The sequence below is a fragment of the Thalia democratica genome, chromosome 2 (genome assembly GCF_965202585.1).
Source record: "Thalia democratica chromosome 2, ktThaDemo2.hap1.1, whole genome shotgun sequence".
Classification (NCBI taxonomy): domain Eukaryota; kingdom Metazoa; phylum Chordata; class Thaliacea; order Salpida; family Salpidae; genus Thalia; species Thalia democratica.
This window is the reverse complement of record NC_139166.1, coordinates 24,493,593-24,519,902: the sequence shown is the minus strand read 5'-3', so window position 1 is coordinate 24,519,902 and position 26,310 is coordinate 24,493,593. Positions and strand designations below refer to the sequence as shown.

The 26,310-nt window shown below is 28.0% G+C and overlaps 1 protein-coding gene across 1 annotated transcript in view; it reads right to left on the bottom strand.

Moving 5' to 3' along the window:
* Positions 1-16,797, bottom strand: part of LOC145829896 (SWI/SNF-related matrix-associated actin-dependent regulator of chromatin subfamily A member 2-like) — a 37,134-nt gene extending 20,337 nt beyond the window's left edge. Inside the window, exons 1-20 of the mRNA XM_082937770.1 lie at positions 16,652-16,797; positions 13,975-14,160; positions 11,825-11,988; positions 11,462-11,648; positions 10,177-10,303; positions 9,013-9,176; positions 8,761-8,811; positions 8,415-8,527; positions 7,727-7,899; positions 7,279-7,391; positions 6,453-6,556; positions 5,824-5,976; positions 5,456-5,560; positions 4,986-5,156; positions 4,621-4,752; positions 4,459-4,512; positions 4,301-4,378; positions 2,068-2,199; positions 1,313-1,476; positions 227-404 (exon numbers count right to left, since the gene is read on the bottom strand). Coding sequence (XP_082793896.1) covers positions 227-404; positions 1,313-1,476; positions 2,068-2,199; positions 4,301-4,378; positions 4,459-4,512; positions 4,621-4,752; positions 4,986-5,156; positions 5,456-5,560; positions 5,824-5,976; positions 6,453-6,556; positions 7,279-7,391; positions 7,727-7,899; positions 8,415-8,527; positions 8,761-8,811; positions 9,013-9,176; positions 10,177-10,303; positions 11,462-11,648; positions 11,825-11,988; positions 13,975-14,160; positions 16,652-16,745 — 2,643 coding nt within the window. The 5' untranslated portion in view covers positions 16,746-16,797. The remainder of the gene's footprint in view (positions 1-226; positions 405-1,312; positions 1,477-2,067; positions 2,200-4,300; positions 4,379-4,458; positions 4,513-4,620; positions 4,753-4,985; positions 5,157-5,455; positions 5,561-5,823; positions 5,977-6,452; positions 6,557-7,278; positions 7,392-7,726; positions 7,900-8,414; positions 8,528-8,760; positions 8,812-9,012; positions 9,177-10,176; positions 10,304-11,461; positions 11,649-11,824; positions 11,989-13,974; positions 14,161-16,651) is intronic.
* Between the last annotated feature and the right edge of the window lie 9,513 nt (positions 16,798-26,310).

Below are 26,310 nucleotides of genomic sequence, written 5' to 3'. Positions count from 1 at the left end.
ATTGTTACTTTAAAATGCACTGTTCTATAAACTAATCATAATAAAACAAAATTAAACTTGACGACGGGTTTACACGCCTATTTTCGATCAAACGCTTTCATGGACATTGGACTAATACTTTTAGAAGTTTGTGAATCTAAACTGTTTATGACCAATTTGCTTCAATTAAGAAGGTTTTGTACTCGAAAAAACATCAATCAAACGCAACATAAACATGTTTCAATACCTTTGCAAGCACATGCTTGTCCTTGATGATGTACTCGTAAGTGGTGATGACGACCTGAAACTTTCCAGTCCTCATCGTCGTTGCCAGCAACTTTCGCGCCTGGGGACTCCCCTTGTAAGGAACTTTCACCACGCTCGGCGCCCACTTGTCAAACTCCAGCTTCCAGTTTGACAGCGTGCTGTGTGTTAAAGTGGTTTTTATTGATTACTCTACAACGACAGTTTTTTTTCTACTCACGTTTTATTCACGTTTTTGTTTTAAATTTCTTAACATTTTTTGTAACAATAAAAGCTTTTCCAAAACATTTTTCATTATTTTCAAAACAAGCTTTTCCAAAACAATTTTTATAACTCTTAAAACAATTTTCTAAAACAATAAACAATATTGTTTACTTAAAGGAGTTACATTTATTTCAGTGCTTATAAAACGGAATTTTACTTGCATTTACTTGCAGTAGCAGTGTTATTTGTGTTTGGTAAAGCTCGAAATGTTGTATTACAAAATGTTTAAGTTTAAGTCTGAATTGCTTTGTTTTCTTTAGTTTAAGATACTTCTTGTTACTTGCGTTCAACTGTTGTTTTGTTAATGTGTCGTGTGGCTATTTTATATTTGTAAATATACTTTTGTTGACTTTTAAGTATCTTAGATGTACTTATCTTATCTAAAAATATATATCCCAATTTAATTACCCCTAGCAATTTAGATTGATAACAATAAACATCACGACGGCATCTCATATCGAGACAACTCAAATCACGTATTTGATAAAGGTAGCAAAGTACTTGGTAATTTCTCACTTACTACTAATTTTTTAAAAGTCGCCCCCTTAGTTTATAATATACTATATTTTTTCTACACAATTCAAATGTGACAACAATGTTCGAAAATCTAATAAGTAGAACTGTAATAATACATGATTAACTGTTTTTACGTTATAAGAAAACAAACAAAAAAATAAATCAAAATGTTTTAATTAATAATTTAAAACTGAGACTTTTTCGTAATGACACTTCTTCTATGTATTTTCACGAAAAAAATAAATTAAACAGCTTACAAAAGTGAAACATGTTACCATGAAAAACTAACGATAGCGGCACAATGATAAGGTAAGGACCGCTGTCCATCTTCTTTTCGATGAGGTGAGTGACCAGGGCGATTGTCTGAATGGTTTTTCCCAGCCCCATCTCGTCGGCCAGTATTCCGTTCAAGTTGTTGTTGTACAGAGACACCAGCCACTCGAGCCCTTTCAGCTGCGTTAGAAAATTTCAATGTTTAGTTTGTTAAAATACATTTGTTATTTGCTTTTGAAAGTTTACGCCAATGCATTTATTTAGTATACATTAAAAGTATCTTGGTGCAAAAGTCCTGCTGATTGTCAGTCTTAAAGAAGACTAAATAGATACTTATAACGTTTGCTTAGTAAAAGTTATGTGCTGTAAAATTATGTTATAGTTTGACAATATCCATAAACAAATATGCTAAGAAAATAAAAATAAGTTTAGCTATTTATTTTGAACTTAAAAAAAAATTAAGAACATTATACTATTTGGGCACAGTTTTGCAATGTGAAAATTAATTAAATCTTCATTAATAGTAAAACAAAGTATTTAAGGATAAATGTATATAAACTTTCTACTGTATTTGTTCGTAAAAGTTTTTGATATAAAAAAGATATATTTAAAAACGTCTAAATTACAGATGTTTTGTAATAAACAATTACTATTTAAAATTTTATCATAACTATTCTTATTACAAGTCTCAGAAGAAAATAATGTATAAAACATTTACAACATGAACAAGCAGAATTCGATAGAAAATTTATTTCACAGCTCGGCACCAACCTGATAAGCCTTCAGCGTTCCGTTCTTCATGATGGTCGGCTGCTCGGTTATGGTTTCGTTTATGTTGTGAGCAACTGAGTAGTAGGTGTTCGAATCGTACTTGGTGTAATCATCATCTATCTCGTTTGTTGTCTGTTTGTAATAGAATGTTTCAAAGAAACTTGTTGCAATGTTTTCAAATAAAAACTTTTGGATATTTAATCTTTAAAGTTGATACTAAGTTGATATGTAAAATAAAAAAGTTACAGTTGAAAGTTTAAAATAACATAAACATGCTTATTGGTTTTACTGTAAATAAATCGTGAGGAATAAATTGAAACAGTATACAAGTTAGAAGTTATAATACTGATAATTTTTACTGTGTATAATTCTAATAAAATATAATTTTAATAAAAGTAAATTATAGATAAATGTAATTTTGGGTCGTATGTTTGTGGTTTAACCAAAGTTTTACAATCAGTGTTAATCTAAAAAGAGTTTGCTAGTTAGATATAATCTACATAAACTTTTCTATTTAATCGATTAGAAATCGTAATGTTATGAGTTTTAGTTTTAAGTATTATTTCAATCCAGTTAAGTTAATTACAATCGTTTCTAGCCTAATTAAAAGCCACATATATAAATCAAGGCATCATAAATGTTTATATATGTAACATTTAATTGTTACTAACAGCCCGGCGGGATAAAACAATAATAAATATCATAATTTTGTTCAACTTAAATTGTTTTACTTTAAGTGTATTTTTTGATGTATTAACTTTAGATAAAAAATAAGTAGTTTAAAAAAATAAAGAACGGCTTTAACACATTCCACTATACTTTTTTCTGACTTTATTCATAAAAATAGTGGAGTTTTTGTACATAAAATACAACTATAGGTTTATTTTGAAAAATTATCTAGCTTTATATCTTTATTGTTAATATTTTTGATATGATACATCATTAGGCTACATCCATTCTTACTTAGTTCCAAATAAAAAATATACAATCGTTATTTTAAACCGAGACAAAAGGTTGCAAATTAGGCAGTACAGGGAGCTTAATCAAAGCTCATAAAATATACTTCTCATTTAATTCTTAGATAAATCATTTAGCTTGTAGTGTTTTAATTTTTGATTTTACTTTCTAATCATTAAACTAAAGCAAGCGTTTGCGCTACGCTTGTGGTATGTTATTTACAAATTGCACCTGTACAAAGTAGTGTGCATATAAACTTATTTGATGTGCACATTTTTTTACCAAGTAGTTAAATAGCTTTTTTGTTAGTGAATTTTCTGACACGTGTTTTCATTAAAGCTTGTTTATGATAGTTTAATTTGTTTTTAATACGTTGTGTAGTAACAAACACAACTAAAGGATAAAATTAATTGTTAACTAATACAAGAGTACTTACTAAACTGTTAAGTGTGTACATATCTTTTCTTGGTAAATTTATTTTGCAAAGCTTTTGAAAAGGTAAAAGAATCACAAAACTCTATCTATTTTAGCTCCAAGTATAATTACACTTGTAAGATATTAAAAAGTTTAAGTTTTTAAAGGTAATGTTTAAAAGTAATTACAAAGTATTACTTTAAAAAAAAAATCGGTGACTGCAAGTGGGGAAGACGCTATTAAAAACAAAAATTAAAATTTGTGGTAAAAAGTAAATGATTTATAAAATAATTAACTTATAAAAAATTTAAAGACATAAATTTTGTTTAGATGCTTTATATTTAGTTATTGTAAGGATTGATAATTAAAAAAGACATAAAAACATAAAAAGTTCGTCCATAATATTAACAACTTGATTTTATGAAACTAAAGTTTATAAATGATTGAAATCGTCAACAATTGATAAAGAAAAGCTAGAACAAATGCTAAAAACTTAAAACCTTAATTTTATCATCATTATATAATTTATTTTCTAATATTGTAATACTTTCTTCCAGTGAAAACTAAATTAATATAAGAAATATAGTAAAATATTTACAGACAAATATCATAAACATCACTATGCCTTAACTTATTCAAAACTGAATGAAACTAATTGATAAGTGTTAGCAGTTAAAAAATTTTAAGAGTAATTCTACCTATAAAAAATAAGTTTCATATTTGCCTATCACATTTTGTAACATTTGTTTCAAAAAAAAACTAAAGCTTTTAGTATACTTTAGAAAAATATTTACATCATCAATCAAAATATTTTACTATAGTTAGAAAAGAAACATCGTACATCAATTATATATTTATTTACCTCAATATCGTCATCATCATCTTCTTTTTCATCTTCTTCACCCTTTTCTTTCTTGTCGTCTTTTTTTGAGCTCTTGGACTTTAAAAAATTAAAAGTTTTCAAGAAAAGCTATCAACATCAATAAAGTTATCATATCGTAAGCAATCAAAAAAACAAACCATATTAGAGCTTTCATCGACATCCATCGGCTGGTCGTCGTTCAACTTTGTCTCCTGGTAAGAAAATGTAAAATTAATTTTTTTTACACAAGTTAAAACTAAATTAAAAAAACAATACCAGCTACCAAGTGGTGAACAAGTAAACAAACTTGCTGCACATACCTGATACTTTGGATGATCCGCCAGCCACTTTTCCAAGTCCCTTCGCTTTGGGGCGCTCTCTCCAACCAGAACCTCCCCACTCTCCATGTTCTTTACTGGAACCGGCACGTCCAACGGGTTCACTGTGCTGTCCTGGTTAAACGTTTATAATTGCAAGCTATTATTAACATTTACAGACAATTTTTTGAATAAACGGATACACGTTTACCAGTGGTGATGTAAATTAAAAATAAATAAAAACAATTATTTTAGTATTTTGACCATACTAAACTTTAATTGTAAATTATAGCACTAAAGAAAAATAAACTAGGAATTTAAATTTAACAACACTCACATAATTTATAAAAAACGATTTTCAAACTAACAACGACTTTCTTCTTGGAAATCATGCCCTTCTTCCTGGCCAGGGTGGTCTTGTGTTCCTTGACCAGCTTGACGATGTTCCTGATGTACTCGTCCGTCTGATCGAGCAGGTAGGCCAGCCTCTTGTCCTTCTTCTCGTCTATCAGCTTCCTGTACCCCTCCTCGTCTTCCGCCTATGACATCATAATCGAATGTTTGCGACGGAGTTTTACAGGGGGTTTGTGTTCAATGCGGATGGATTTTTTAATGAGTGTATAATAATGAATAGTGTTGAAATAATGATGTTTTGACTTACAGCAGTTGGCAAAATATTGTTTTATCAAATCTTTAAATAATTGTAGATTGTTTATTGTTGGTTTCCAGCTTTTTTCAATGCAAAAAATGGTTAACACAAATAAACTTAAATACACAATTTTCAGCAACTATAAATACTTAAATTTCATCATTATAGTAATTAAACATTATTTCTCACCATAAGCCTTCTCATTCTCTCCTTCTCAATTCTTTCTTCTTCTTTTCGTTGTTCCCTCTCAGTGTTGGCGTGATACATCATGATTGCCTTGTTTATCTTCTGAAGCTATTTTTAATATTAATTTTATTTTCATGTTTTGTCAGCAAATAAATTTGGTGCTTAAAACGGATTAAAGCTATTTTTATCAGCTTCTGAAACTGTTCGTAATAAGTGTTTGTTGGTTATTTCTGAATAAAAAAGCAACAATAAAACTATTACATTTAAACATATGCAGATGTAGCTGTTGCAAAAACTCCGAACAAAACTTTACGTACCCCATGATAAAATCTAAATTTGCATACATCACTAAATTCGAAAAATGCAAAAACCTTCAACTTGTTGTCTCTGTGGTAATCCCTGAACTCTTTGACGTGCTGCATGATCGAGTTCAGGTACTCGTTGTGCTTCTGCCTCCGCACCTTCTCCACTTCCATCTTCTGCGCTCTTTCCAGTTTCTCTGTCATGCGCGCCTCGCGCAAGTTCTGCGAAAGTTTTCAATGTGGTGGACGAAATATGAGCAGTTTTAAAATTTAGTCGTACACAGTTTAAAACATCGTTTGTAATGAGTTTTGATTATTAAGAAAAAAATTATAAACAATTTTAATAAGTTTCAGTCAGTTAGGGTACACCAACAAAAAAAAAGAACATAATTTTTTAGTACTTTTATAAAAAAAAAAAAAGAAATAAAGCGAACAAAAAAAAACATAGTTATACCTTCTAAAATATTATTATACTTTTTTAAAACATACTACGCAGAAATTCTAATTAAATAAAAATTAAACTTCTTACAATAGTAGATGACAAAATTTTTTGAAACAAATATAGTAAAAAACTTCTATATTTTTGTTTTAAAATGAGATAAACGCAGTATTGTGTTTGTATCAAGGTATTTTTTAAAGTTTGATAATATGTTTAACAACACGCAATGGAATAAATAAGTCAACGCAAATCATTAAACCTGTCTCTTAACTCTTTTGTAAGCTTTAACGTTTAACGCAGTTTCAAGAGTGGTTTCTTTTTTCATTGTGGAATTTATTTCTTCCCTTAGCTGTTTCTGAAATCCTGTTATACATAACAAGTATAAACTTTATTAAATAAAATGTATGTTAAAAGTATTTTAGAGTATCAAATGGTACTTTTGTAGTATAAGAGAATCTAAATTATAATTAAAGTTTACTATAGTTTGTTTAAATATAATTTTTGAATATGTATTAAAAGCAAGCTATAATGTTAGTAATTCTTCATTATAGTATCAATTCTTATTTGTAATTGTTATATTTGCAAAGAAAAATTGAAGTAGTATCTAATGGCTGTTTGTTTTTAAAAAACAAGCATAAGAAAAACCTGTTATTAATTAAGTTATTTCTTTAGAAAAAATCAAAAGATAGTTTATAAAAATCTACAAATTTATTGCATACTAGTTAATTTCAAAACTTTTTCAGATAATTATCCGTCTTCAGTAAACTTATGATAAACTAATAAAACTTGTTTTGTTAGGTAATTATTTATAAGCATATTTAATGATAAAATAATCTGAAAAATGAATCATCACAGGAAAAAATAAATTTTAATTAATTATTTTTTTTAGTTATAAACTTTTGTTACACTGTTCTTTTATCGTTGTAATTTATTAAAAATTACAACAACTTTTGTACACCCAACAAAATCAAAACTAAACATTAACTTGTTTTGTTCCTAATGTTTTTAAAACTATAATTAAAAACAGCTGGCATATTTATTTTATGATAATAAAAATCAGGCAGTTTTAAAATAAGACCACTTACCAAGTAATCTCAACGACTTCAGTTCAATCAGCGCTTTGATGCGGATTTCTTCAGGCAAATCTGCAGTTATATTTTCAAGCGCGTGTATTCTGTGCGCTATTTGCACTTCCATGCTGAGAAAGTATACATACATTAATATTTTTCAGCACTAACTAGTTAAAGTGTATAGTCATTGTGTCATCAGTGGCTCAATTTTATTGAATATTAGACAAGTAACTTGGACACTTTTGTAGTTTAATTTCTGTAAAGCTAAAAAGTACTCATTGTGAGCTTTGATGCTCTTAGTTAGATATCAAAAAGAAAAAAAAAATTGTCAAGTTTAAAAATCTTATATAACGTTTCAAATTAAAGAAAGATCATATTGAAAAACTTTCTGCGTTTCTTTGTTGGTGAAAACTTCAATTAAAACAACTCCAGCTAATTACTCCCGATACAAAGTAAAACCAACCGGTTTTCCCTCTCCTTCAGTATCTGGCTGAAGTCGATGCCCTCCGGCCTCTTAACCGGAGCCAGCTTGGATATTTTCGGCGGGAGAAGGAGTAGAGATGCGAGGTCTTGCGGCTGCTGGGGAGCTGGCAGCTGCTGCTTCGTGTCTTGCGCCTGCGATGTTGAAGGGGCTTGCTGTCGTATATATTTATTATCAACACTTATTTATCGTTGTTGAATGTTTTTCAATTGAGTATTTTGCTTGTTTGGGTACTTGTTGATGTTTCTAGTATCATCATATTAATTTTGATAATAGTATATCGATATAGTTAGGTAGTAATGTTTCATACTTATTAGTTTTACAATTACAAAATAATTATAATTTGTCAAGTATCGGGTGTTTTGATGTGTTACAGAACACTTATCTTTTTGAATTATTCTGTTGTGTTTTAATTCTTGTATATTTAGTGTGTGTGTATGTAATTTAATGTGTTTGGTTAGATTTTTTTTTCGAAACTTTTAGTTACAATGTGGAGTGTTTTGTAAGAAATGTTTGTATAAAATATAAGAAACAGCTTTCTTCTTAATTGTTCACCTTCTTTTTGCACTATAACAGTTGTTACTCAAAGTCATACAGAGCTTTTGAATTATAATAAATACATACATCAACTTAACTATTTTGAAAACGTTATTTAACAATTAAAACTTACAGCATCGTTTTGGTTAACAGGCTGTACTTTTGGTTTGACATCCTCATTAACTGGTCTCTGGTTCGAATTTAATGGTTGATTTGGTTGCTGCGGTGGTACTGCTGGTGATTGCGCTGTAAAAAAAAGATACTTTTTACCAATAAAACATAAATGTACTAAAAATATATATCCTTGAATAATCCTAATTAAATTATCCTAATAAGTTATATTCGCAGTTTTTTTGAACTATCATGCGTAAAAAAATGTTAAAAGGTAACTAGGTTTTAAAATTATATACATTTTAAAAACATTTGTTTGTAAAAACAACAATACTTTAAAATTTGATAAAAAAGGTTTTTTTACCAACCTTGTTGTTGTTGTGGTTGTGGGGGACCATTACTTGCTGCAGGGCTCTCACCTGGTTTTAAAATTATGACTAATTATGACTTAAACTAAATGCTTAAAAACCTAATTAATTTTTTTTTGAAATCATTTCACGAATATCAAAACTTTATACTTTGACGAAAAATAATAACTGTGCTTATAATTCAGTCAAACTTATTTGTTTGAGAACTTCAATTAAAAATAAAAAAAGTCAATAAAATTTATCAATAAAAACCCTGCTGCTGTTGCTTCTGCTTGCCCTGGGTTGCTGCCATCAGCTGCTTGGGAACGGGTTCCTGCCTGGCTAACAACTTGTAAGCCACTATCTGGCACCTCAGCTGGTACAACTGCGCCTGGTTGAACTGAGACTTTTCACCGTTGGCCACCACTGGAGGGCCTCTGCGAGTAGTAAAGTATTGTTTGTGAAAAACGTAATTTTGATTTGGTTTTAAAGATGTAGGTGGTGTATTTCTAGTTTTTATATGTTGTGTGGAGATTATCACAAAATAATTGTTTTTATTAATGTGGGCACTGAATAGTCTTCTTAATTAGATTTTTTATTTTGCTTTGTAAATTTTTAGTTTAACTGCTTTAATTTTTCTACTGATTGCTAAACAGTTTTTTGCAAATTATTTTGTAACTTAAAATAATTTAGTAGCTTTCAATTGAAAAAATTACAATTTGCAAAATAAATATTCATACAAAAATTTTAAAATTAAAAAACTATATTTTCCAAACATTTTTAAGGTTAGTGTTTTTTAAGTGTGAAAATTAGTTTTAAAAGGAAATGAAATTACTTATTATTCAAACAAAAATTTTTGAAAACTTTAAAATTTGTTACAAAATATAATTGGAAATTTCAAAAGGGTTATATATATTTATCTGATCTCTAAAACTTAACGACTATTTGAAAAATAATTTAAGCACTAAAGAGTATACAGGGTTGCCACTCATTTTTTCAAAATTTCTTCCAGGTTTTTATAAGTACACATTTTTTGGGTCTATTTTTAGTTTAAATTTAAGTTTAAGGTAAGAAACTGTGTTAAATAGTATATAAACATTGAGTAACGTAAAGCTACCTTAAATATGTTTTTTTATATAAAAAAAAATTTTTGATGATGACAATTTTTTTTTACATGACAGATTTTCTGAGTCAAATCGAAATTTTACTACTGAACATATGAAAATTGTCAAAATTCCAGGTTTATCCAGTTTTATTTTTCAAAGTTTCTCAAATTTCAGGTTTTTCCTGGTTCTTTTTTGTTTAAAATGTCAAATTCCAGGTATTTTAGGTTTTTCCAGGTAAAGTGGCAACCCTGAGTATAACCAGTTTGGCACCAATTTTTTAGAAACTTACTGCACATGCCTTTTTAAAATTTGAACATTACTGAACACTTACCCTTGAGCTGCTTGAGACGAGCTTGGTGCATCTTTATTGTGTCCACCAGATGGCGTGTTATCGCCACTAGCAACAGATGGCGACTCGCTTTTGATTGTTGGTTGTGATGCGCTTGGTGGTGCTGAGGCTTTTATTTATATTTTTTATTTAACTTTTAAATGACAACTTTTTTATATACAGTAACCTCTCACATCTTTACGCACTCGTGACGTTACGCACTCTCGTTTAGTTACGCATTTTAGAATTCAAAAAAATTCAAAAAATAAAAATTTAATTTTTTTTAATATTACAAAAACTAGGTTAATTGCATATTTTTATTTTAAAACATGTTTTTAAACACTATTTCGCCTTTCTATTACTTTAGACTTTGTAAACTTATGTTCCTTTACTAATTGATAAACATTTAGTTATACCTCAGTGTATCAAAAATTATATTAACAATAAGAAATTAAATTAAAGTTCTGAAAAAAGTATGACTGTGTTAAATAATGAAAATATAATTAAACACTGAGAGTTTAAAACACAAATAAATAGTACAGCACTCTTGCCCTATATATAAATAGAGCAACAGGAATTTTGATACATACACCACACCATTTCTTAGTTGTAAACAAATGCTTAACTATAAATTGAAGTTGCTTAGTAGACTAAAATATAAATATTAAGTTTCAATTAAGTCACATTTAAATAAATGATAAATTCTACTTAAAATAAAAAGTAGTAAAACTTTTCTACAAGTATTATTTCTTAAAATAAATCTAAATCCTTTTTTTATATATACGTATAGTTTTATCTTTTGTTTTCATATTTATAAATTAAATAAAGAAATTGTTATAAGTAGGAAAGTCCCCAGTCTGCTTTTAAGTAAAAGCAATATCAAAAAACAGCCATATAGTAAGTATATTTGGTACCTCTCGTATCTTTACGATCTTTTATATCTTTACGCACTTTTTCTGTGGACACAATGTGCGTAAATAAGCGAGAGGTTACTGTATATGAACATTATTACTTATTCACATAACAATTTTATCTATATATTTTCAATATATTTTTGCTTCAAAAAATAAAACTTTATGGCAACAAGATTTAATCATTAAGATTTTTGATAGATGTTATACTTTTTTACATTCTACTTTTTCTTACTAGTAAAACTGTTTATAATGTTGGTTATTTGATTTTCATTTAATAACTTGAAGTGCAACTTTGTAGTTGTCAAATGTTTTAAATACTTTGGGAAACTAAAACATTTTATTTATAGACAAGTGAAATAAAACTTCAAATTCACCCTGAGCAACTGGAACGTGTTGAGCTGAGGGAGGTGGCGTCTGCTGAGGAGGACCGCTCGCAGGTCGGTTGACGACTTGCTGCATTGGCGGGTGCCCCTGAACTGGTGGACCGTGTTGTGGCAGTCCCTGCATCTGCGGATGTCCCGGATGCAGAGGTGGAACGTGACCAGGATGATGCTGTTGCGCCTGTATGTGCATACGTCGCATGTATTGCATGCGGTACATGTACTTCTCATACAAATATAATTACAGTTAGATTTTTTCAATTACAGAATATTTTTTTTTGCTCTTATTAAAACTGTGTACATCAAGCAAACTCAAAAGCAAGGAAACTAAAATATCAAAAAAAAAAAGTAACAAACCTGCTGCTGCTGATGAATCCTCATTTCGTACTGCTGCACCTGGTGCATGTACTGGTGATACCTGGGATCGTTGGTCATTCCCTTCTGCTGCATTTCGCCAATGTGCTTGCGGAGGCCGTTGATGTAGTCCGGTGTCAGTTCCACTTGTTGCTGGGGTGGGTGACCTGTTGGTAGACAGCTTTTTAAAAAAAGCTGTTCTAACAATGAAGATAATAATGTGTTGGTTGAGTATGGAGAATTAGGCTTGCAAAAGAGAACTTTTACTGTAAAAATCTAAGCCTTTATTTAAATCAGGGTTGCCACTCATTTTTTCAAAAAAATTTCCAGGTTTTCCAAATTTCTTCCAGGTTTTAAAACTACACATTTATGGGTCTATTTTTAGTTTAAAGTTAAGTTTATGGTAAGAAACTGTGTTAAATAGTATAAAAACATTGAAAAGATACTGTAAAGCTACTTTAAATATGTTTCTTAATAATAAAAAATTTGATGGTGACAAAAATTTTTTATTTATATGATAGATTTTTTTGACTTAATTCGAAATTTTACTACTGAAACTGAACATATGAAAATTTTTAAAAACCCAGGTTTTTCCAGGTTATTTTAGTGATTTTTGTTCAAAATTCCAGGTATTTCCAGGTCGTTTTCAAAATTTCCCAAATTCCAGGTTAAGGATTCCAGGTAAAGTGACAAACCTGTTAAATGATAGCTTGGATCTGTTATGTATAAATTTGATCTAGTAAATTAGTTAACAATTTTGTAATTATTCATTAAATTTACAAGGATACGACCACCTTGGGAAACTTGTAAAAGTTTTAAAAATTATTCCACAATAGTTTAAAGATAAGCAGAATAAAAGCTCTGAGTCAGATGAGAAATAAGTTGACTTCTTTGTTAAGTATTTAACTGAACACACTTTTCTAATAGATGTGCACAAAGTGTATGCATTTGACCTCTTCAACTGAAAACAGATTATCTTTTAATGAAATAGTTATTTAGCTTACAAAAGGTTAGTTCTAAATTATTTTTTTGCAAAAATAGAAAAACCAGTAAGTAATTGTTTATTTTTATTTGATGAGAATATTTGTTTGTAACTAACTAAATACTTGTTTTTAATGTTTAAAACTGAATTTTGTAAATTATTGAAGTATAAAATATTTAATCTATTTTTATAGTTTGATTAAGCTGTATTGTGATACAGACCTGAATAATTGCAGTTTTTATTGTTTAGACATGCAATATACATTTTTTTACTGAATAAAAATTAGTTAATTAAAATTCTATACATTACTAAATAACAACAGTTCAGAATGTTAGGTTTTTTGTATTTTTATTAATTGTTACAAAAAATATTTTTCTTGATTGAAACTTACAGACTTATAAAACTCAAACATACATACAGTTTATAATTTGTTCATCTGAACTTTTTAATCTTTAATCTAAAGAATTAATCTTTTTACTAAAGAATAAGGAATTAAATTTTTGACTTAATAATTGAAACTTTATAAAGCTTATAGATAAATATATTACTTATATCATATGTTATTTTATTTTATGTAATATATTGGTATACTTTTTGTAATTTTTGAAAGGAACTCATTTTATCATGCAAAGAGCATACTCTAAAACCTTAAGCTTAGAAAAGATAGAAAAGAAAACTATTTTTGAATTTTTAAATTTCAAGAAAACTGGCCATAATAATTGTGCCCCTAGCTTTTTTGTCCAGCTACATGTAAGAAACTTATTTATTTTTTTTTACTTTATAAACATGTAAAAAAAATCATATAGATTTTTACTTAGAACTTTCAAATAAACAGTAATTAAAGTTATTATTAACACTTCACTGTTGCTTTCAAAACATTTTTTTTCAAACCGTTTACCCTCTTTTAAACAGTTAAAAAAAACAAAGATTTTAACATATATAGTACATTATTTAAATTATAACAATATTAATAAGAGTAAACTATTAATTTTTTAGGTTTTATTTTATAGATCCAGTTGCATATTTAATTGTACTTTATCTTGTATTTGATTAACACAATCAAAAAATATCAGAAATATTATTTAACATTATTAGTTAATATATGTTTTTTGTTTTAGTATAAATTTCAAAACTAAATATTTTCATTTTACTAAATTACAATTTCACAAACCTGGTGGTATTGGAGGACCCGGTTGGCCTGGATGAACCTGGGGACCACCGTGATGATGAGATGGGCCGGCTGGGTGTCCAGGATGAGGTTGCCCCAGGTGACCTGGTTGCCCGGGGTGGTACTGGGGTCCTGCTGCTGGGTGCATGTGCTGCGGGGGTATGTGGTAACCCTGCGGACCTGGTTGTCCTGACAAAAACAAATTTCTAATCGTTTACTAAGATATTTAAACAACATGACTTTTAGTTATTACTAAACTGGTATGTATATAAAACTATTTGTACTAAAAAAATATAAATTACAAAAAACTTATACCTTTGATATATAAACTATAATATCAAAAGTCATTCTAAAAAAAAATAATACAGTAACCTCTTGCATCTTTACGCACTCGTGACGTTATGCACTCTTGTTTAGTTTTTAGAATTCTCAAAAAGTCAAAAACAAAATTTGAATTATTTGAAAACACATGGAATGATTTTTAATAAAATTAATATTTTTGAATTTTTAGTTTGTGCCTTCCGTAAGGAGCCAATTGTACTCTATGGTTTTGACATTTATAGCTTAGGTGTCTTAACGCCCCTCCTTTATACCTTTAAATAAAAAAAAACCTTCAAATCCTCAAATTCTTATAGGATGAAATTTCATTCCTACTCAAAAATTCCATTAATATATATTTAATACAATGCAAGACAAGTTTATCCTTATGTTGGCAAAGGTCAAATAAAAAAAAGCTGTAGTAACATAAACAATTTTTATTAAACATTTTTCTTATATTTTACATATTTTTGTTCAAAAAAATAAATCCATTACAGCACAAAATGCATATTTATGTAAAAGGCTATAGAAACAAATTTTGATATAGACACACCATTTCTTAATTGTAAACAAATGCTTAATTATAAATTGAATTTGCTACGTATAATAGAATATAAATGTTAAGTATCAAATAAGTCACACATAAATAAAAATAAAATCTACTTATTATTAATTTTTCTACAAGTATTGTTGTTTAATATAAATTTAAATTATATTTTTCTAATATATGTATAGTTTTATCTTTTGTTTTCATATTTATAAGTTAAGTAAACAAATTGTTAAAAGTCAGAAATCCCCAGTCTGCTTTTAACTAAAAGCAATATTAAAAAACAGCCATTAAAGTAAGTATATTTTTTACCCCTCGTATTTTTATAATCTCTTATGCATTTATTCTGTGGACACAATGATGTGCGCATTTATTCTGTGGACACAATGTGCTTAAATAAGCAAGAGGTTACTGTAACTCAAATAATTTTAACTTTGTAAAACTATATTCTAAAACAGAGCCAACTGGGGCCAATTTAATTTAAAAACATTGAAAAATAAAAGCTTTATATAAAAAATTAGCAAAAAAAAATTTTTTTTTGTTTTTTGTTATAAAATTTTTATCTTTTTAAATTTTGTCTTGACAGAATTTTATAAATATTACAAGGAACACTTCCTGAAAATTTGAGGTAGTTATCTCAAAAAACTAAATTTTTAGTGATTTCTAGTTATTTGCCATTTTAGTTTGCACCTCCCATAAGGAACCTATTGTTGCCTCTTACTTTGACCGGCTATATCTCAGAAATTATTTTGAATTTTTAAATTGTGTAAAAAGCATCTTGTAGCTTAGTAAACAGTTTATAAAATAAGATCAAATAGTAAAAAAAGTGTTTTTCCCCCTATGCTTTTGAAATGATCAGTTATTAAAATGCTGTTGTTGTTGATCTTGCAGGTAAAGTTCATTAATTATTATTGATGGCGCGAAACATCTTAACTCTGTTGATGATGGCTGTAATAACTACTGGTTAAAACTGATCAAAGGAGTACAGACTATAATCTCACAATAAGCTGACAATGTCTGAGACGTTGGGCTGTGAATGATCAAGCTGTGTCAATTTTTTCAACTTTACCCACAAGTTGCTGCTTCAGTTCTTAGTACTTAAGCCCGCTTGGTTAGATCTCAAGAGTGGTTTCTTGCGACTACGCTTGCCTGATGAGTCCTAATTAGGACAAAACCGGTTGTAGGTTGTTATAAACTTGGATGCTGTTGTTGTTGATCTTGCGGTAAAGTTCATTAGTAATTAATTGAAATAAAAATATTATATTAGAACTTTAAAAAATTAATATTTTATATATTTTAAGACCTAGAATTTTTATTTGCTTAAGTACTGTGAGTTTTTGTAAATATTATTACAAAAGTTGGTTTATTAGTATTGGTTTATTTGAGTTTGCAACAGCTGATTGTGAGATCACACTGGTGGCACTGATAGCATGATTTGATTATTGTGTTTTTTGATGTAGAGTTGGTAGAAACTTGCTTGGGGATTTGAGCTTCATGATTTTCCCACACATTGTGGTTTTTAATGTTGAGATTTTAACTTTATGAATGTTCGCAAAATGACATGTCACCAAGGCAACTTTCTAAAGTTGAATAGATAGTTTTTTTTTTTGGTAGTTTAGTGTTAATTTTAAAATTACAGGTGATGAAAAATTGCTTGCTTGACCTTCATAAAAATGTTTATTTTTGTTGAGGGAAGATTGAGTCTGATATTTTTCTACCATTAAAAAATTTTTTTTATAAAAAATAAACTAAGAAAAAACAAAGAAATAAACACCTTAACTACTGAAATAAACCAACTTATTATTTTCTGTTTACCTTGATATTGTGGGTCAGTGTACATTTGACCTGCTCCATTGTTCATTGGTGGAACTGCTGTTGGGTCAGAACCCGGTGGTGGTTGGTGTGACATCTTACAAAACTACTTATTAAATAAGTCTAAACTGATAGATTGTTTTCTTAATTATTTTCTGTAGAGAAATGTTGGAAATATAATGTATCTTAATTTTCATACACTTAATAGATATTTTTCAAATTTTTATATGTTAAAAAAATATAATGATAATCAAACAATACAAGTTTCAAATGAATGCAGTCAACTATGTACTACCCTTGTTGTAATTTTAAAACCTATTATTAATAAACTAAATTTATGTGCAAAATGTTTAAACTTAATATTAAAACCTCTGGTTGGCTGAAATAAAATAAAATTCCCAAAGTGAAAATAAAACGCACTATGACATTTTGGTGTGCTAAGGTATCAACAAGCAGGGTTACTATAAATAAAAAGAGTTCTGACTTCTGAGCACTAAATACTTAACAAACGTTTGTTAAAACTTTATTGTTATCTTTGAAATAATTATATAAACTTAACTACTAAGGCATGACTATTTAAATTAAAAAAACAACTGTCTTTTTAGTATATTTTGTTTTTAGCGGACTCCTGCATTAGTGCTGTTTTTATTTTAAGAAAAAAAATTAAAAATTAAAATTGCGCTACTGTATTTAAATATATTACATATATCACCAACAAACTTTTGATTTGTAAACTTTAGATTTATATTTTATCAAATTGTTTTTTTTTTTTAAACAAAAAAAGTTTACTTGTTTAATTTTTCATATTGACTACTCTTTTAAACTAAATCATAGTTAGAAATTGGAAACTTACGGCCTGCGAAGTGGATAGAGTCTGCAAATTAAAATCTCTAATCCGCGACTCTGGCTTGAAATTTACTTGAAAAAACAACTAAAATTAGAACTCTCAATTTCAGAGTTTTAAGAATATATTTTTTGAATTATTGTTAGTTTGTTTGGTAGAACAAAATAATGTGTATAAAGTATACTTTTCATTTCAGTTTTAATTTTTTAGAGCTATATTCAGTTTTAAAGTTATAATTTTTTTAGATTATGAGATCCTTAAGGATATTTTATAAACAAGTTCAGCAAACGATATGTTTTTTAGTAAATATGGTCTTCTCACTAAAAAAGCCCAACCCCAGTGTAAAATATAAGAAACTAGCACATTTACTGTAAAAAAATTACCTATTCTAACATATTAAGATTTTTTTAAATATTTGTTTATACAAAAAAGTACCATTTTTTACTCTTTTATTTCATTTTTTACCTATATATTTGCTGTACGTTTCGTAGAATTCAATTGAATAGCTGTTTTATCATTTAACATTTTTGAGTTTTTTAAATGTATGTTTATTAAAAAACAATAAAAAATCTGAAAATTGAAAACTTGCTTAAAGGCCTTAGACCATGAAACGACCTTTTGGTCATCAAGCTGCACGATCTCTTTTTAACTTTATTTTTTTAGCTATAAAATTATGAAAGGAAAACCTTATTTTTAACATTAAAAACTTTTATTAAAACATATTAAAAATATATAAAAGCGTACATTGATTGAAAAACTAAAACATATGATGATACTAACTAAGTACAACTTAGCATGAAAAACAAAAAATAATAATTCAAGCAGTAAGCTAATGCTTATTTATAGTTTTAGTCTTTAAGATAAATGAAATCATTAAGGTTAAGACTTATGTGCTTTTTTAATTCTTACAAGCTGTTAGATTTTTACAAATGCAAATATATGTTTATACCTATACAATTAGCTTTAGCAAGATAAAACAAGTAAGAGAAACATAGGAAGTACACTTATCTGTTTACTTGAATAAAATCTTCGTATGGTGGAATTATGTACAAACATTTGCAAAAATTATTCAAAACTTTACATTCGAACAGTAATTTTAGTTTATCATTTAGCTAATCAGCATTTTTTGAAGTATTGATTTAAAATACGTAGTTAGTGTACCTAAACAAAAGAAATTTTATTTTATTAAGTATAAAAAAAGAATTACCTAGACTGCTAAAAGCTAGACTGAACCAAAATCATTATAACTCAATCAACAAACCTAGTGAGGATTATCATTTCGCATGAACTAATCATCAGTATACAAAAATTATGAAATTTAAAAACATCTTAGATAATATCCCAATTGAAACCTATTTTACTTAAATTATTCTATAAGTTTTAAGAAATAAATTCCTGAGAACAACTTTGTATCTTTTGAGATGTCTTGGTAAATATAAATACTAAAGTTTTTAATTACATTAGTTTTGGACAACAAACAGACATTTTCGATTCTCAAAGCACTGTATTAGTTAAATAAAAAAAAACATGGTTAAGATAAAGTGCTAATTTATTTTCAAAAAATATAATCAAATTAAATAATGATATAATACTATCTTAAAAACCTAATAAAAATGGTATTTCTATCTTTTTATAATAATAATAATAATAATAATAATATGATAATAAAAGCGATGTTTTTAAAATCAACGACAAAAAAGAGCTTAAACGTTTGGTCCATGGACCTGGCGTAACAAAAACCTTTCGGTTACCGAGTTAGACACCATGGATACCTATTAACGTCTTATCCAGGACATCAATAATAATAATTCAGTTGAATAATCAAAAAAAAATTGTAATTTTTCAAGTGTATCTAAATAAACTCTAAACAATCGTACAAATTTTTAATCTAGTTTAGACTAAAATGACTTTCGAGAAGTTTGTTTACTTAACGAACTAACCATGATTTTTACAAGAAATAATCTTTAAGTAGACTTTAAATAAATTATAGCTTTTTATTTTTATCTTATTAGCTCTTACATTCAGCGAGAAGTTTCAACAATTAAAAAATACTTTTATAAATATTATAAACTTAGCGTTTACAACACTTAAATAGTGAAGTGTATTTATAAAATAAAACGTTTATAGGAAATATAAAAACTTAAACAAAGTATTTTTTTGCACTTATATTTTTTATAAAAAAAGGTATTTAAATGATGTCTTTCCTGATAAAGAACAAAGCGTTTTACTCTAACTATACAATATATCATATTTGGTATCTTTTTTAAAGCTTAAATTTAATGATATCTTATTGTAATAATAAATACGGTATACTTAAAACACAATTTAAAGCACATTTTAAAATACTGCAGTAAAAAGTAGTTTTTAATTGTTTCGACAAAGATACTTTCAGGCTAATTAGCTCTCGGTCTTCCCTTACTCTATTATTTACGAGGTTGTCATAATTTTAAGAGGATATACAGTTATAACTTTTTTTTCAAATTAAAAAGCAATTAAAAAACTTAAATTTTTCTAATTCAACTAATTCTGTTTTCAAACGTCTTAGATAAGAAAAATGATTGAGAGTTAAAAAAAATCAAGTAAAGTTGAATAAACAAAGAAAAAGTTGTTGAAAGTGTTCAGAGTCTAAGTCTGGACTTTCTTATGCCGTGTGACAAGCTCAAGTTAACCGGCTAACTGACGAGTTTCAGTAGAACGAAAGGTATCAGTCTACCGAAAGCTTGTAGTCTGATGGTCGAATTGGTATGATGAAGCCATTGTATTAAAATTAAATAAAAGCAAATACTCTTGTTTTAAATTTTCTGAATTTATTATGAAAACGTTTCATTTTTTTTTTAAGTTTTAATTTGTTTTATATAATACTTTGTTTTGCTTTTGAAGATTACTGCTTAGTTATTTCGTCAAAAAAGTTATTAACTTTAAATCTGTTTTGTTTTATTTAATTTAATGAAAAAAAATTGTAACAACTTTTATTTCATTTCTTCTTAGTGCTAGAAAACTAGTTCCATGACAATTGCAGCAAAATACAAAACATGGTTAAGTTAAAAATAAAAACTGTAAGATGAGAAAGAAGTCTAAAAATTTATAACTAATCTTACCAACACTTATATAATACATTTCTATTTTACATAACTTTAACATTTTAAACTAAATTAATTAATTTATTAATCTATTAAAAAACAAAAATATTTAGGCAATATCCTTTTGAGCTACTATTTGTCTATGTTTATCATAGCTATAATTTTTTGAAAGTAGCAGTAATTTTTAAGAAGTGCTTATATTGCTAATTTTAGTTCAACAGATGACGCAAGTGTATATTGACAAATAATAAAAACAAAAATGCTAAAAACTACATCCGAGGTGCTTTTAAACAAGCATAATAAGCTCGTAACTCACCGTAAACTCAAACGCTTCTTCACGCCATTCGACTTTATGCACGTCAAAAACGGCCACCGTTTGCGAGTTGTTGCCGAAAACAAACAAACATTTTACTTCCCGTTGACACCACCGTGTCGCCTGCCGCTCCGACAAAGTCAAACTCAAAACGCTTCTTCGGCCGCTTCAATAGTGCTTGTTTAAGCAACTATCGAAAACTTCACACTCAACCCTTCCCTCAACGGCTTACACCTTGGTTTTTATGGCCACCAAGGTTCTGGCGACCGTGGATCATTCACGGCATGTACGACCAGAAGTCGCTGCTCCAAACATCATCTATACCCGATAATTTTTTCTTGGAACACCAATGCCGCTCTCGCCGTTTTGATTTTTGCAAATCGTCTGATTTTAAGAAGATCTAAAGAAACTTTTATGGAGGCGCTTCTTGATTTTACGTAACTTTTATTTTTATTTGTAAGTTTTCTTGAACTTTTGTTCTTCTTTCAAAAAATCAAGAAGCACCTCCATAAAGCTTCCTTTAAATGGTCTTAAATAATGCACAATGTGTTTATGTGAAAGTTGGCCACATGTAAAACAAATCGGCTAAAAACTCTAAGGTCGCATTTTTTGGGTCCCATACAGCTTGCATTAGGGTGGATTTTAAAAATCTAAAATAAAGTCTACAAATTTTTCTTTTAATCAGCTTAAACTTCGCACAGGGTGGTTTTGTGGTATTTGCCAAAGGTAAACATTTTATAGCTGATAACTCAAAAGTCGCAGTATTTATAAGCACCTTAGTGCACACAGTGAAGACCACTGGCTTAGTTGACAGAACACACATACTTTTAATTTAAAAACAATCATATGTTTTAAAGGAAATAAGCTTTCATTACAAAATTTAATAAAACTAAATAGTTGACTTCTGCTAAGAAGATATATTAAATTTGATAGTTACAGTAGCATCCCCACACTCTGCAATGTATCAGTATTTTAAGCTTTTTGAAAGTTTTTTTGCGAAATTTACTGAAAACTGTTCGTTAGTTTTATAACACAACATTTTTAAGCAGCTTTTCTTAACAAAAAAGTTTAGTATGAAAAGGTTTTATGGTAAGTTTTTTTATACCATCTTAAATACATATAATATGTTATTTGATTAAATTAAATTGCAACCAATTTTTTTAAATAAAAAAAAACTGGTCTCTCATTAACTAAATTTTATAAATAATCTATAAAAAAGAAACAACTTTTCGAAAAAACTATAACTTTCATAACGAAAGTATGACTAAATTGATGCTATATAAAGTTAAAGCCTTTTTGTTAATGGCAAAATTTTAATTTCAAAAGTCAAATAAAAAGAACACTGAATCTAGTCTACAATATGATTTTTCAACAATTCATTTTAACTAACTTGTATCTTTTTAATCTTAAATATAAAACATAAATTTTATTAATTGTAGCTATTTTTATTTTGTTTAGCTGAAACTTTTTTTTAAATATCGAGAAAGAAGAGTTTTACTTTTATTTTTCATAAATATTTCTTTAGATACTTTTAAAACATTTCTTATAATAATTTTTCTAATTTTGGTCTTCTAGCATTATTTTTAAATGTTTTAAAAATATCAAATTTTTAGCTTTTTAATCTTAAATAAAGACTACATAGTTACACTAAATAGACAATACTGTTTTTCAAGTTTTTGCTATTGCAAAAAAAATTAAAAGTTACTGCTAAATAAAAGTTATGACAAAATTAAACAAAGTACAAATATTTTTTGATTATTTTTATTAGACAAAAACACTTAAAATTCTTTGCTTGAGGATCTGGTTAAACTTTCGAGTCTTTCTATTTTAGACAAGCGATATTAATATACAGCTACACTGTCTTGCCTTATAATGAAAGGCTTCGGTATCAAACTCTGAAAAAAAATCTGGAGTATGAACAACTTGGGCAGATTTTGCAAGCTGTAATTCTGCAACAAAACTGAATTCAAATTTAAACGGTGTTGTTGACCCTGGAACAAGCAAGTCATTGGATTGTTTTTTGTTTCTATGGAACATTTTTTTGTTGACACGAAAAAGAAATAAATATAAGCTACAGATTTATTGGAGTAAAGTTTGAGACAGAGTTTAATTTTATGTGTGAGATATGTCTTCGAGCTCTAATTGTATTACCCCCACTTAGAAATGAAAGCAACGTACTTAAAGTACAAAAGGTCTATTTCATATAAATTAATGTAATTTGCAAGCTGTGATTTTGCAACAAACCTGACTCCAAATTGAAACGGGATTGCTGATCCTGGAAAGATACCATCATTGCATTATTTTAAGCAAGATTTTTATATAATGTCTTTTAATGCACAAGATAAATGGTCAAACATAACAGTATAGTAAAAGTTTTACCTTGGCGTAGACACAACACAGATAAAAAATTCAGTCATGTTAGCTTGACTGAAGTAAAGCTGTTGCAAGGATTTTATTTTTGTGTGACATAAATATTTAAAACTAAATTAACCATTAAGAGATTAAAGCAGAGTACTAAGACTATATAAAGTTTAACTCATGTTGATAATGCCTTCTGAAATATAAAAAGTTCATAGTAACACAATAAAAAATAGTACAAAGAGACTGATCACTCTTTTGATTTCTTTTTCTAAGTACTAAACTAAAACTATGAACACAAACTACTTTTTGAAAATAATTTGGTTGCTTTTGAAAAAATAACTGCAAATTAAGCATTATAGAAGCACTTTGTTTAAGTTTGTCACACTAAACTTTTCAATTTGAAATAGACAGAGTCATTCAACATAAAATACGAAAGTCTTTTATTTCAACTAGAAATTAAAATACTTTCAACTGAAATATAAGCGTAAGCTTTTTACATTTAAAAGGAAATATCCCACAAGCTCTTGTAAAGCACCTTTTCAATGCTTCTAATCAATCCTTCTAGTTGGATACTATGTATTTGAAGCTTCGTTACCTTTCTGTACTTTTGTTATATGAAAAGCTAAAACCATTTCATGGTTTTAAAAATGTTTTTAGTAAAATTTTTGCTGATATACAAGATGGACAAGCAAACATCAAAACATAAATAGAACTTATTTTTTATTTTCGTTAACACAAAACAGAAAATATGCCACCGCTTTGTTGAAGCGCGAGTCTTTAGTTTTTGTTCCTGATTTATTTTTAAATTTTAAACCCTTAGAACTTAAATTGTTAGAACTGTCAACAATAAAAAAGGGTTATTCAATGCTAAGGACTCCTTTGAGATGATCAAAAACCTACGCAGTAAACAAAAATACTGACCACCCTTGTCAATTTGTACGCTTCAACGTGAGCAGTTTCTATCTAAACAACGACATCTAGCACTAGCTATTGAAGCCATACATTTGACTTTTAGCAACTTTCAATTGTTAAAAGCGTGTATTGTATATCATCCCTTGTCAGCAGCTATTACATATTTTGACGAATACATCAACACAAGTTATCCAGATTTCACATGATCTCATTTAAACTGGCAATCTTTGATGGAGGGCATCGAACGCTTTCTTATCACAATCAAAAGTAAAAACAAGACATTCAAAACACAAAAATATAGTCGTTTTCAAGTTAGAAACAAAAAAACTTTCTCCTTTTCTTTTTGTTCTTTTTTACTACTTGTTTTTTATCAGCAATCATGTTTTCACCTTTTTTTGTAATGTCTTCAAGGTTCACTTCAGTTTGGCTACCTTTGTTTAAATCAATTTTCTCAGTTTGACTTTTAAAGTCCCTAACTTCTACATTATTTTCTTGTTTTTTGTTTTTTGTCTCGCAGTTTTTCAACAGATCCTGAAGATCTTTTTCAGTTTGCTTCTTTTCGTTTTTAATACTTTGTAACTCGAGTTCAACTTTCTTACTTTCACCAGCTACCTTGATCTTTTCGTTCTTCAACATTTTTACCTCGCTACCTAATCTGATGTTTTCACTTTCCGTCGTTTTAAACTTTTCTGCTAAACTAACATGGTCTACTTTCAAATCCTTAAAAATGTTTGTTAGCTCCCTAACTTGTGCCACTTTCTCTTGTACGTTCTTTGTAGTCTCTTCCTTAAATTTCAAAAAACCACTCTCAGCCTCTTCCTTTTTGTTTAGCAACCTTTCATTCTCCTTCAACAAAATAGTTTTCTCTAGCTTCAATTCTTCCTCTCTGTTCTTTAGCCTGTTGATTACACAGCTCTTTTCTTTTAAATCCAGTTCAGCTTGCTCTTTCTTATTTAGCAACCTTTCATTCTCCTTCAACATAATAGTTTTCTCCAGCTTCAACTCTTCCTCTTTGTTCTTTAGTCTATTAATTACACAGCTCTTTTCTTTCAAATCCAGTTCAGCTTGCTCTTTCTTATTTAGCAACCTTTCATTCTCCTTCAACATAACACTTTTCTCTAACTTCAACTCTTCCTCTTTGTTTTTTAGCATGTTAATTACACAGCGATTTTCATTTAAATCAATTTCAGACTGCTCTTTACTATGTAGCAAACTGTCGTTATCCTTTAAAAGTACTGAATAATTCAGTTTCAGTCCTTCATTGTTGGTAATGAGGATCTTCATTTTCTCATTTTTTTGATTTAGATACTTTTTTAACATAGCTATTTCATTTAACAAGTATTCATTAGTTTTTATTAGTTTTTGATTTTTGAGTTTAAAGTCTTTTTCCATATCTAATTTATTTCTTACTATTTTGTTCTCATTTTGAATTATTTCCATTTTTAAATTACCTTTTGTTATCATCTTTTTCAACTTTATTACAGTCTTTCTAAAATTTCTCTTTTCATTGTGAAGTTTTACGATCACATTCTCCTTTCTTAAATTTTCTTTCTGTGAAAATGAAGTAATTAAACACAACTTAACTTGAATAAATTCGAAAATTTAACTTATTTATCTAAACCTTAAAGCAACGAAGTTTATAATGAGAAGATAAAAAAACAAAAAAAAATCAAAATGTTGTATTTGTGAGAAGCAAGAGTTACCTCTTTCAAGTTTAACCATTCAAGTTTGTAATTTCATAATTATAAAAAAGTTGCTTGAACTTTAAAACACAAATTTATACTATTTCCTCTACAATTTTAAAAGTTTATCTAAACGGTATGTAGGTATGAATACTATAGCACATAAGCTGCCTTATGTTCATAATTTTTTATGTTTAAAATTTGTTCTAAGCTTCATAATGTAAACTGTGAAGGCTGATAAAATTTACAACTAAATAAACAAACTAACTTGTAGTGATTTAAGCTGGGTTTCCAACGAAACTACTTTCGAATATACAACTGGCATTATGATAGATTCACTTAATTTTAACAACTGGATGCAATTAATTAAATAGTTTGGAATTAAATATGTTTGGAAAATATTTTCAACTAAAATAATTTAGAACGTCATAACAGTACTTTTTTATTTTTCGGATGTTGTCAAAGTAACT